A 13,688-nucleotide genomic window follows, 5' to 3' on the forward strand; every position below is an offset into this window, starting at 1 on the left:
GCTTTGGGTCCCCAATCCGCACTCCCCCGCATTCACAATATGATTTTTTGTTCTTTGATGCCTGGGACCTGATTTCATCAACACTTTGTGAGTACACAGGTTGGTGTGCTTCTTCCTTGTGGGCTTTGTTGCTTCTCAGCTAGATGGATGTTTGTTTATCTTAAAGCCTTTACAACTCCAGATTCTATATCTTTTGACAGCCGGGCACCATCAGCTTTCTTCACCACATTTGCTTATGCACCTGCTTTGTCTTCATTGTGTCGGGAAGGTGAGCATCATGGAATGCCAGTTTAATAGAACAAAGTATTCTTGCATTGAGGGAGTACTTGAATGGAGGCCCAATGTCTATCTGCTACCTTAATACTAAACCTATAAATATATGCACATAGATTTATTTCCCCATCATCATATATAAATATATTTACATATGTACATGCCTGTATTTAGACTTCTGTAAATGCCCTTTGCCTCCTAGTTCTTTCCTCTATTTCCTTTTACTTTCCTCTTGTCCCAGTATTATGCTCAGCATTCATTTGGGTTTCAGTAATTCCTCTTGGTTACATTGCCCTTGATCAAGCCCTACCAGGCCTCCTACACCCTCCTCGCCACTGATTTTGGATCACTTGTTGTTCCCTTGTTCCTGGGTTGGTTAATACCACTTCCTTTCCCCCACCTCTCCCTTTCCCATGTCCCCCCCGGGAACCATTGGTCCCTTAGTGTCCTTCTCCAGACTGTTGATCCTGCCTGTCTTATCTAGTTAGACCTGTAGAGATAATAATATGCACAAAAAACAAGACAGCAAAACAAAACAACAAAAGAAAATAAAACAAAAAACCAATGACAAAAAAAAAAAGAAGAAGAAAAACATGTAAATAGTTCAAGGTCTGTTTGTTGACCTTTAGGAGTGTTTCCCTTTGAGTCTGATGATGTGCCACACCTTGGCCCCAAAGTCTACTTTTGGTATTCTCCAGGGACTTCCTTGCTCTGCTCCCCTTGCTGTTCTGTTGCACCCCCTTAGTGTTTTACCTGGGTGTGGTGGGGTCAGATCAGGTGCAATTCCCACACCATCTCCAGTGTTGTCCCCCATGGGGCTATGGGCCAGTGAGGAATGTCATGTTACCTTCATGCATGCTTCATAAAATTAATTCTGGATTTTCTATTCTTTCCTATGCTGTGCAGTAGTTAGACTAGAATTAGTATCAGTTCCTCTCTGGGTGTTTGGCAGAATGCACCAATAATGCTGTCTGGGTTCAGACTTTTATTAGTGGGAGCTTCTTAACAATGCAAACAAATTTTTTTTGTTATCAATGTGTTCTCATTTTTTTTCTACTTAAGTGCATGTTAGTTTAAATATTGGTGTGTTTCTAGAAATTTGTCTAGGTTTTCAAATATCTTGGAGTGGTGCTTCATAATATTCTATTAATATTCTCTTTATTTCGTTTGGTTCTATTATGATACCACCCATTTAATTTCATTTTTCCCCCATTTAGTTTCTTATTCATGTTCCGTGCACCTCCTTTTACTCTGTTAGCTTTGCCAGTGGCTTGTGGATTTTGTTGATTTTTTTCAAAGAGCCAGTTTCTTGTCTTGTCAATTCTTTTTAATTGGCACTGTTTTGGATGATATAGGATGCTTTAAAAAGCTTGTGGAAACAAACAAAAAGTTTGTGGAGAAATGGAATTAAAAGATAATAGAGTTTTTCCCTTTTATAATGGGTCTCTTTAAATTTTCCGTCTGTTTGCTTGAGAAGGTAGCATGCTTCTAGGAATTTGTCCATTTCACCTAGGTTTTCAAATTTGTTAAAGTATAATTTTTCATAGTAGTCAATTATGATCTTCATTATCTTTGTTGGATGGTTGTATTGCCACCAATTGAGCTTCTTAATTTGGTTGCTAGCACTCCTGATTTTCTTTTTCTGTTAGTTCAACTATTAGTTTGTCTATTTTGTTGATTCTTTCAAAGAATCAGTTTCTGGTTTTCTGGAGTCTTTGTGTTGTTTTTATGGTTCATGTATTTCTGCCGTGATCATTATTATTGTCCTTTTTTTCTTGTAGCTTCTGGCTTATTTTTCTCTTCTTTTTTTATTTGTTCAAATTATTTAACTCAAATTAGTTAATGAATTTGGATCTTTTTTAACATACACATTGATTGGTATAAATTTTCTACTGACTACTGATTTTACTGTGCCCCAAATGTTTAAATGTACTGTATTTTCTTTTCAGTCAGTTCTAGCAGTTTTCACTTTTGGTTTCTTCTAGAGCCAGTGGTTTTTGAGAAGTGGATTATATAATTTCCACTATTGTATTTTCCTTCTCTCTCATTGATTTTGTTGTTGATTTTCAGTTTCATGCTGTTATGACCAGACACGATTTCTTGTATGATTTCAGTTTTTAAAATTTGTTAGGGCTTACTTTGTGTCCTAGGATGTGATCTGTTCTGGAAAATGATTCATGTGCACTGGAGAAGAACATGTATTGTTCTGATATGGTATGTTCTATATATGTTCAGTAGGTCCAATTGACTAATGGATTAATTTACGTTCAAAATGTCTTCATAACAAAAGTTATTATTATTATTTAATTTTGGAGGAAAGGCTCCTACAAAGATCAGGCAAGCAGCAAAGGATGACTATAATCTGATATGTCCATGGGTGTAGGTATTCAGGGCGGAGGTACTGAATAGAAGGGAAAAATTCCTGGCCTTAATTCACGCAGGTTCTAGGTATGGAAGCTGATGAGCCACCTCTTTTGCTCCTGTCTAACTGTGGCCTGAGGACTGGCATTTGGGGTGTATCCAAGTCGAACTTTGCAGAGCAACACCATTTGAAGACATCCGTTGTAAAAAGTGCTCTCGGGTGTTTCCAGCCTGTGTAGATGTTTCCTGGCTTGCCGAGCACGTCGATGACGGAGAAAGAAGGGAAAAAACAACGAAACTTTTATGTTAAGCAATCTAGTTCAAGTTCAATCAGACATGGAGAGCATGCACCTCTGGAAGTTTCCATCTTTGGAAAAACCTAAATTGATATCAAAACACTTGATGTTTAAGCAGCCTGTTAGAGAGAAGGCTTTTGGATTTGAGGAGACTCAGACGAGAGCACACAGTCCCACAGCACTCTCCTGCCAGCCTCCAGAGAGAAGAGCTGCGTAGCTGTTAGCAGCTAGACCATCGCTTTCTTCTTGAGATTGATTGAGGCACACGTTAGTCATGCTAAGTTCCTTCTTCATTTACTTTAAAGATGCCACTGTAAGACTTGATCACTGTCCCAAATCAGCATTATCCTAAAGTCTTTTTATGGCTCTTTTGGGAAGCAGAGAGCTGGGATAAATTTTGATTTATTTTGTAGGGAACTGGATCTGATTTGTCTTTCTTTTGAATTCCTTTTTACAGTGTGTTGTGTGGTTGAGTCATAAGTAGCCACTCCCTACTGGGGAGGGGAGTAAATGAATTTACTCGGGGCTCTAGGCAATCTAATCGGTTATTTGTGCATGTGTAGTAACCAGCCAGCTCTATTTGTTAATCCCTGAACTTGTTCTCTTGGTTCATACTCTTGAGACTTCTGATATGAAATGTCTTGCTCCTCTTTCCATTTCAATTTCTTAGAGTTGTTCCCATCTTAGAGTTGGATGTTGAGATTCATAAAATCTCCACCCTCACATTCATTGTGGAGTTTTAAGCACTTTCTGTACAACCTGTCTATCCCCTGTCAGTACACAGCCTCTCCGGCTTTTGTCATCACGTTTTCAGTATAGAAATGCGTCGTGTTGATTCTTGTGGGCATGTCCTTGAGGAGTGTCTAGCACCACCCTCTTCTGACCGGCGCTCTTGAAATGATCCAGTCAGGTTCTGGACTGACACCAGCACAGCGCTCTAAAAGTACTGTTCTGTCGAGTCTTTCAGGGTCTGGCCAAGATTTCACTGATGTGCTCCCGAGCTTCATTACCAGCAGCTCTCTCATCTCTGGCTGTTCTGAAGTAACACTCTTTCCCACTCCAGCCCACCAAGTTACCTCTAAACCACCTCTTGAGATTCAGTCACCTCAGTGACACTTTCCTGCAGGAATGCATGGACTCGCACTGCGTCCTCATTGGCCAAACTTGCCATTGCTCCGGTTATGCATTCGACCTTTCACACCGACAAATATCCTTTCTGTCACTTATTTGGCATTTCTGTCTTCACAGTGTGCACAGTACCATCACAGTGGTACTTCAGGATTTCAGCAGCCGGACGGACGGTCACTACAATTTTGGTAGCTAACCTTTTAGTTGGCACGTGGCATCTAATTAGTCAAGTCAGTACTTTTTTGTGGTGTGTGACATCATGGTACATATAAGAAAGTTGCCAATGGTTTGGGCCTTAATATTTATTGAGTGCCCCCTGAGTTCCAGGCACCGTCCTGATTCATTATATCATCACACAATATTCATGTGTGTGCCTTTGTCTTTCAGGACGTGGTGCCACCCACAACGCAGCACTAGTCTCTGTAAACTATAGTGATGATTACAAGTCTGAGGAGTTTCATGAGCTCTAGCAAAGATCCGATTTTTATTTTAATGTGCAAATTATTTTTAACTAAATTGGCTACTCCGAAGCTTATTAATGCTTCAGTTTCCTAAAATGGCATGTCTCATGAAGAGCCCACTTAAGTCTAAGAAATTGCTCCACATTTAAGATAGGTGTTGCTCGTTCACTCCTTTAATAGAAGAGATACGGAACATATTTTAAGGAGATCCAGGTATTGTTTATGTGCTAGTGATAGTGGTGGAAATAGAAAGTCCCTGTCTTCAGAGAGCTTGTGTTCAGAGTTGGTTAGGCAGTCATTGAAAACAACCCCAAATTAGAAAATATTTTCTTTAAAAAAACATTAATGTTTAACATGCTGAAATTTTAAAAACTTCTTTTTATTAATTTTAAAAATTAAATCATAATTTACATATGGGAGGCACAGGGTGGAGCAAATAGTTAAGGAGTGGGCTGCTAACCAAGAGGTTTGCAGAGTGGAGTCCACCTAGGGGTGCCTTGGAAGAAAGGCCTGGTGATCTACTTCCAACTAATCAGCCTTTGAAAACCCAGGGAGCACAGTTGTGTTCTGACACATGTGGAGTTGCCCTAAGTCAAAACCAGCTCAGCGGCAACTGTTTGGGGGCTTATTTCACATACAGTAATACTCATCCTTTTAAATAAACAATTACATGAGTTTTGACAAACTCATGCAGTTGTATTATTGCCACCATAATTAGTCTATCAATAGTTTCATCACCCCCAAAAAACTCACCCATGCTTCATTAAAAAAAATCATTTTATTGGGGGCCCATATAGCTCTTATCACAATTCATACACCTATACATTGTGTCAAGCACATTTGTACATCTGTTGCCATCATCATTCTCAAAACATTTGCTTTCTACTTGAGCCCTTCCTGTCAGCTCATTTTTTCCTCTTCCTCCCCCATCCTCCCTTCCTCATGAACTCTTGATAATTTATAAATTATTATTTTTTTCATGTCTTAAACCGACCACTGTCTCCTCTCATTCACTTTTCTGCTGTTTGTCTCCCTGGAGCTGGGTGGGGGTGGGGGTGGGAGTTATATGTTGATCATTGGATCGCTTCCCCACTGAAAAATTTTAAGGTGGGAATAGGGTAAATGAAGTTTAAGAGACTATGTTAGAAGGAAGTAGAGCTGGAAGGATAAACATTGGGTTCATTTGCTTTTTAAAAATATTAATGTTTTCAAAGGTTTTAAAATTTTTTCCCCAAAAGCTTTTAATGAATGTCATAATTTTTTTTAAAGAGAGACAGAATTTATAGAAGAGAAAATAACTTTCTGGCTCTTAAAATAGTTCTTTGTTTCTGAAAACCTGGGTTTTTTTTCCCCATCTATCTTGTAACTGGGGGCAGGGCGATGAGAGGAAACCGTTAAGAAATTACTTGGATAGTTCCAGCCATCAAGGACAATATGTCCTTGTCCTTATATTACCTCAAGCTTGGGCTGATTTCCATCTATGTAGAAATCTAGATCAGCCTATATATCTATACACACACAGACTCACAGCTCCAAATATACACGTTTCTCCTGCTTATTGATTTTTACCAATGAACAATCAACCTCAATATATAAATTATTTGCTTTCAGTGGCTATGTTAAGCGTGAGGGGATAAGCTGATGATTTCATACCACGGTGTCAAAACTATTAACATAGGCATTCATTAGCATAATTTTCAGACAGAAAATCTTGACTTTTGAATTCAATTCAAATATCAAGTACCTATCTTCTTCATATAATTTAGACACCATCTTTTTTGTCTCTGTTATTCTAGGAGCTCTCTTCCTAAGAGCTGTTTTTCTTGGCATTTAATTATATATTTGTTCAGCAAATAGTTTCTGTGAGCTTACTATGTGCTCTGTGCTCATTTTAGAGAAAAATGACTGAGCAGAATGTGAACATTATCCTACAATATCATTAATAACACATGCAAGAAAAACTTTGCTGAAGATAATTAAAAAAAAGCTGTACCACGAAATGGCTAGAATTCAGTCCAGATTAAACATTCAATTTAATCTAGATTCGGAAGAGAATGTAGAAGGAAGGATATCATTGCTGACATCAGATGTTTATTGACTGATAGCAGAGAATACGAGAAAGATGTTTACTTGTATCTTATTGGCCACACAAAGGCATTCAACTGTGGATCAAAAACCATGGGTAACTATGTAAACTGGCATAACTAAACAAAGAATGGGGATTTCAGAACAGTTCATTGTGCTCAGACAGAAGCTGTACTTGTGCAGAGAGAGAGAGTTCATTCAAACAGCAGAACAAAGGGTTTAGAATCAGGAAAGCCGTGTGTCCCGTTTGTATCCTTTCACCAGGCTTATTCAGTCTGAAAAAGTGGATTATATGAAGAAAGTGGCACCTGGGCAGAAGGCTTCATTAACTACCTGGGATGTGCAGATGATACAGCTTTGCTTCTTAAAAGTGAAGAGGACTTCAGGCGCTTAATAGTGAAGAGCAAAGCCTTCAGTGTGGATTTTAAAGAAGACAGACATCCTCGCAATGGGACCACTATGCAACATCCTGATGAATGCATCTAGATTGAAGCTAGTCGGATTCTGCTTTTACTTGCGTCCCCAGTTAATGTCCATGAAAGCTGCAGACAGGAAATCAAGCAAATTCGCAGTTGGCAAAACCTAACTGGACAATCCATAGGAAGACTGAAGAACTGATACATTAGATTAATGGTGTGGGTCAGGAATATTGAAGACGGATGAGCTGTGGGATGATAGGAAAGAAAAGATCAAAGCGAATGTCAGAATAAACTCTGGTGCTTGTTCTGAATCATAAGAGTTGCTAAGGCAAAAGGAAGAAATGATGAAATAAAACAGTTGAACAGAAAATTTCAAAGACTAAGTAAAATACTCTGATGAAATGAACCAAGACCTACAGTTTGGAAAACCAAAATGGAAGAATAGGCTGAGCATCTCTCAAACTGAAAGAACTAAAGAAAACATTCAATCCAGGAGTTGCAACACTGAACGATTCAGTTGGCAAAATATTGAACAATGCAGGAAGCCTCAAAAGAAGATGGAAAGAGTACACAGTCATTGTACCAAAAAGAACTTGTCGACGTTCAGCCAGTTCAGGAGGCAGCATGTCAGCAAGAACCAGTGGTGCTGAAGGGACAAGTTCAAGCTGCACTAAAAGCATTAGCCAACAACAAGGCTCCAGAAATTGATGGGACACCAGTTGAAATGCTTCAACAATCTGGTGAAGCACTGAAAACACTCGCTCATCTATGCCAGGAAATTCAGAAGCGATCCGTATTGGCCACCATTCCAAAGAAAGCTGATCCAACAGAATTGTCAAATCATAGAACAATGTCATTAAAACCGCATGTAAGTAAAGTTTTGCTTAAGATTTTCCAACAGTGGTTGCAACAGTACATTGACAGGGAGCTGCTCGACACAGTGGTTCTCAACCTTCCCAACGCCACGACCCTTTAATACAGTTCCTCATGTTGTGGTGACCTCCCAGCCATACAATCATGTTTGTTACTACTTCATCACTGCCATGTTATGAATCGGGTGACCCCTGCGAAATGGTTGTTTGACCCCCCCAAAGGGGTCATGACCCACAGGTCGAGAACCTTAGTGCTAGGGGTTCAAACTGGATTCTGAAGAGGACGTGGAACAAAGTATATCATTGCTGATGTCACATGGATCTCGGCTGAAAGCAGAGACTACCAGAAAGATGTTTCCTTGTGTTTTGCTGACAATGCTAAGGCATTTGACTGTGTGGGCTATAACAAACCATGGCTAGCCTTGAGAAGAAGAGGAATTCCAGAACACTACCTCGTGTTGATACAGAACCTCTAATGGGTCAAAAAAGCAATTGTGCCAACAGAACCGGGAGCACAGTGTCGTTTAAAATCAGGAAAGGTGTGCATCGGGTGTATCTTCCCTTCTTCAGTCAGCAAGGAATCAGAGAGGCCGGACTATCTGAAGAAGAATGCGGTATCAGGATTGAAGGCAGGCTTGTTTAACAACCTGTGATTCACAGATGACACAACCTTGCTAGCTGAAAGGAGAGAGGACTTGAAGCACTTGCTGAGGGAGATCAAGGACCGCAGCCGCTGTATGGATAACAACTCAATGTAAAGAAGACCAACATCCACACAGCTGGACCAAGAGATGACATGAAAAGTGGAGAAAAGATTGACGCTGTCAAGGATTTCCTTTTGCTTGGATCCACAGTCAATGTTCATGGAAGCCGGAGCCAAGAACTCAAAGGACATACTGTGTTGGGTAAATCTGCACAAGAGCTCTTTAACATGGTGAAAGCAAGGATGTTACTTTGAGAACTAAAGAGTGCCTGACTTCAGCCATCGTGTTTTCAATTGCCTCATATGCATGTGAAAGTTGGGGATTGAATAAGGAAGATCAAAGCAGAACCAATGTGTTTGGATTATGGTACTGTTGAAGAACATTGAAAGTACCACGGATTGCCAAAAGAACAAACAAATCCACGTTGGAAGAAGTACAGTGAGGCTATTCCTTGGAGACAAGGATAACAAAATTTGTCTCATGTGCTTAGCACATGCTGCCAGGAGATACCAGTCGCTGGAAAAAGACATTGTGGTTGGTAGAGTAGAGGCGCTGCAAAAAAGAAGGCCCTTACAGGAGGATTTGCCACAGTGGCTGCAGCAATGGGTTTGAACATTAGAACAATTATGAAAATGGTGCAGGCCTGGGCAGTGTTTTATTTTGCTGTTCATAGAGTTGCTGTGAGTTGGGAACCGAGTCTGTGGCATCTCACAACACTGTATGTGTTTGAGAGAGAACAAAAGTATTGATTGTAAAATGATACTTACAAATGGTTTTCTACTCATGTATCTTAGTGACCTGAGAGTGTATGGTTCTGGATAAGCATTTTAAAATTTTTCTTGGTTTAGAGTTTTTACACCATGCTCCCCTAACAAAACTGATGCACCTCATGATCAATGTAGACCCCATACCTCTTGGTAGTGTTTCTCTCTATTTCTTACTGCTAAAGGGTTCTTTCTGGTGGTGCAGTAGATAAGTGCTTGACGGCTGACCTGAAGTTCTGGGCTCGAACCCACCAGCTCCACAGGATACAGATATAGCCATCTGCTTCCAGAAAGATTACGACCTTGGGAACGCTATGGGGAAGTTTTTCTCTGTCCTATAGGATCTGCTAAGAGTCTGAATTGACTCCACAGTGGTGGGCTTGGTTTGGTTTAAAGGGGCCTGCACGGCTATCAAAAGATAAAGCGTCTGGGGTCTTAAAGGCTTGAAGTTAAACTATCAGCCAGCCAGCTAGCACGGTAGCAATAAGGCCCACATGGAAGAAGCACACGAGCCTGTGTGATCAAGAGGTGTCGACGGGATCAGGTATTAGAAGATCCAAAACAAATAATTATATCGATGCAAACAAGGGGGGAGGGGTCGGACTAGAGACCCAAAGCCCTTTTGTAGACAATTGGACATCACCTTACAGAAGGGTCACAAGGAAGGGATGATATAGCCAAGGTGCAGTATAGCACCGATGAAACAGACAACATTCCTCCAGTTCCTGAATGTATTCCCCCCCCCCCCGCCCCCGCCCCATCATGACCTAGTTCTACCTTGCAAACCTGGCTAGACCAGAGTACATACGTTGGTACAGATAAGAGCTCTCAACACATGGAATCCAGGACAGATACACCCCTCAGGAACAGTAGTGGGAGTAGTGTAGTGGAACCGGGGGAGGGCAAGGAAAGGGGAACTGGTCACAAGATTGGATATCTAACACCTCTCTTCCTTGAGGGGAATGAGTAATAGAAATGTGGGTGAAGGGAGACAACAGACAGTACAAGATATGAAAAACAATAATAATATATAATTGACCAAGGATTCACGAGGGTGGGAGGGGAAAAAAAGAGGAGCTGCTACCAAGGGCTCAAGTAGAAAGAAAAGGTTTTTGAAATGATGATGGAAACAGGGACAAATGTGCTTGATACAATTGAATTATGGATTGTTATAAGGCCTGTAAGAGCCTCCCAGTAAAATGACTAATAATACATTAATTAGGTAATCAAAAAAAGGGGCTGCACAGTGCTGGAGGTCCTTGTTAATTCCTGGAGGGGGCATTTCTACTTCTTGACTGCCCTTGGGCTGGAGGCACTGACCCTTCTCGCAGCCTGAATGTGGCCTTCAGGAATCTTTCTTTTGAGGATTTCCTGTTGTGTTTAATTGGTTCCATGTGCAGAGGTTGACACCTTTAGCTTTTAATCTGCTTTATGAATATAACACCTGTATTTTAATTTGACTCTTCTTCCCTCTTATCCTGAAAACTATCTAGCTCTTTTTCCTAAAGTCAAGCACATTAAGCTAGCTTTGAACATGACAGAGTTTTGTAGACTAATCTTATTTTATAGTAGAGAATTTCTAAATTATAATTATTTCTCTCATGGTGGATCCTACCCCTATATTAATCATGCTCCTTACTCAGAATGGGATTCTATTTTAGGTACCTAAAGATAAATTAGTATATAGTGGAAGAGGAATTAAAGTTCTGCTAGGAATGAAATGATATGATTAACACAAACATCTACACGGTGTGTCTGCGCCTTGTGCAGGGAAGTGCAGGGCAGAGGAACACTCCGTGCAGACTCTGCAGTAAAGCCTCTGTATCTGACTAGCTTTTCAGTAAATCAAGGTTTTTCTAAAACACGCCTCAACCGTGAACAATAATAGAAACAGGTACCCTTTTTAGAGACTTACTGTTCACTAAGACCTGTACTAAGCACTTAAGATAGCTTGCTTTGTTTAAACCTTCCAGCAGCCCTTTCAGGTAGTTACTCTCAGTAACCTGAGGCTCACAGAGGTTAGGTGACGCTTCCAAGCCCACAGAAGCTAGCACAGTAAATGGTGGGACTGGGATTTGAACCCACACAGATGGAATCCAGAGCTCGAGCTATTTGTTAACCACCCTCTCCAGAAAGCGCTCCAGTTTTCATCTAAGATTCCTTATTTGAGGATGGAAATATCTCTTTTTGATCCTTAGGAAAGGCCGGGTCCTTAACTTTTTTTTTTCTAACTTTATAAAAAGGTATGGGGTACTTGAAATCGGATTGGCTTTGAGCCCATGTAGAAGTAAGTACACATGGTATGTAGACTGAAGCATTCGGGCCAATGTTTTTCTTTCGTCAGCTAGCTGTTAAATCACGAAGCAAGTCGGTTCTGATACCACAGTGAGGATTTCAATTCTCTTAAGTGAGCACGGCTGTGTTTAATAGTGCACATTTTACATCTTCAATCTTTCTCACTCTCTTACCTTAGCCCAGTACATGGCCTCTCTGAGAATGCTCTTTTTCTTATGCTTGCTTCGCTTTGTGCACGCAGCCCACCCCTGCCCCCTCTAGTCAACAGTGCTCAGATGGTGTTGTCATTGGGGAACTTTGGAAACAGCCAGATTTTTTGAGTCTGTAAGCAGAAAACAGACCGCTGCTCATATGTGGCACACAGCTCTGTCCAGAACAGGAGGAGTTAAAGTAGGGAGTCTGGGCTCTGAAGGTCTGTGACAACGGTCCTAGGGGGAGCTCTAGCGAGCTTGAGCCCCAGCGGTGACTCATGCTCTGTCACTCAGATCAGCATTGGCCCCTGGCTCTCAGGGCGGCCAGGTGGGGTTACAGCCAGAGCACGCACGGAGAGGGAGCGCGAAGCCTGCACTGCAGGGGATGTGATGCTGTGCGCCCAGCCCGGCCGGCCAGCCACCGAAGCCTCAGCTCGCAGCCATGGTAACCGCGCTGGCCGGCTGCAGCCCCGGGAGCCCACCACAGTGGGCAGCCTCCTGGTGACTGATGGATGGGCGCCCACCTCCCTGACCAAGAGAGCGTAGTAGGTGGAAAGGAAGCAGCGAAGATGTAAGATGCTCCCCGCGGGGCAAGCGTGCTGTCAGAGGAGGTAGGGATTGTGCCGCAGGGGGTTTCTGTGAATCGCGGGAGGAACTTTATGTGGCTGGTGTTTCATTCTGCAAATCCAACTGCTGCGGCTGCTTCCGTGTGCTTGCCTGAGCTGGGGAGGGGGTGGATATGGAAGTACAGAAAGTGGCCAGTGGGGTCTCTGGGCAGACTCGCCGGGATAGGACTGGGCTGGTCTGCAGTGCTACCCCGATGTGAGTTACTGCACCCTGCACATCCACGCTCCGTCCCGTTTCTCTCAGCCCTCCACCTCGGCGAGGCCACGCACCCGCCCAGGCCCGTCAGATTTCCGTGATTAGCACTAACTATTAATTCTGTAGACCTGGCGAGGAGAGGACAGAAATCAGACTGGAGCATCCGGCAGCGAGTCCACCGCCCGCCGACGCTCTGTAGAAGCACTGTGGGGAAGGCGGCGAGCAGCCGCTGGCCCCGGGGAGTTTGCTACGTGCTCTCGCTCTCTCTCCCAGTCAATCAAGTGACCTGTTTGAGTTGATCCTTGAATTTCGCCCAGCAGGAAAGGCAGCCAGTCTGCGGGTTGGTGGCCATGTTGGCAGAGAAGGGGTTAAGCTCTTGTTGCTGTCGGAGCCGGGAGGAGATTGAGAGCGGGCGCTGCAGTGCCCCCGAGAACGCCTAAGGAGTAAGACGCCGCTTTTCTCTGCAACAGTGTCGAATTCCTCTCAACGTTCCCCCCCCCTCTCTTGTTTTTCTTTAACCAGCTCCTCCCCCCTTCGTTCCCACCCTCAAGTCTGATGATGACACCTCCAATTTTGATGAACCAGAGAAGAATTCGGGGATTTCATCCTCTCTGTGCCAGCTGAACCCCTCGGGTTTCTCCGGCGAAGAGCTGCCATTTGTGGGGTTTTCGTATAGCAAGGCACTGGAGATTCTTGGTAGATCTGAGTAAGTGGTGATTTGACTTTCCCAGGGACCTGCGGGAGGGGGGGGGGCAAGGCAAACCAAGCAGTGGGGGGGGTGCTGCGCGGTGGGAGGGGGTGCGTTAGAGGGAGGCTGCTCCTCACCCTGCATTTGGGAAGCAGTTTGCTGCGCTGGCTTTGCTGGGGTCGACCAGCATGCTCCTCATTTTGCAGTGTTTCCTGGACCTGCCCCTGCCAGTAGCACCTTAATTGTCAGTTGGATACTTTGGGTTAGTTTTTTTAGTCTTGGGTCTTCTTTTGAGGGGAGGGCAGGTAGGAGCTAGCTAGTGGTTGCAG

General features: G+C 42.8%; 1 protein-coding gene across 6 annotated transcripts in view; it reads left to right on the forward strand.

The window, feature by feature from the left end:
- The window catches only part of CIT (citron rho-interacting serine/threonine kinase), a 196,271-nt gene that overhangs the window by 81,796 nt on the left and 100,787 nt on the right, over positions 1 to 13,688 (forward strand). For all 6 annotated transcript variants that reach the window (XM_075533368.1, XM_075533372.1, XM_075533371.1 and 3 more), the window contains exon 10: positions 13,194 to 13,377. In XM_075533368.1, the coding sequence (XP_075389483.1) occupies positions 13,194 to 13,377 (184 nt within the window). The remainder of the gene's footprint in view (positions 1 to 13,193; positions 13,378 to 13,688) is intronic.

Source organism: Tenrec ecaudatus, chromosome 16 (assembly GCF_050624435.1).
Source record: "Tenrec ecaudatus isolate mTenEca1 chromosome 16, mTenEca1.hap1, whole genome shotgun sequence".
NCBI classification, from domain to species: domain Eukaryota; kingdom Metazoa; phylum Chordata; class Mammalia; order Afrosoricida; family Tenrecidae; genus Tenrec; species Tenrec ecaudatus.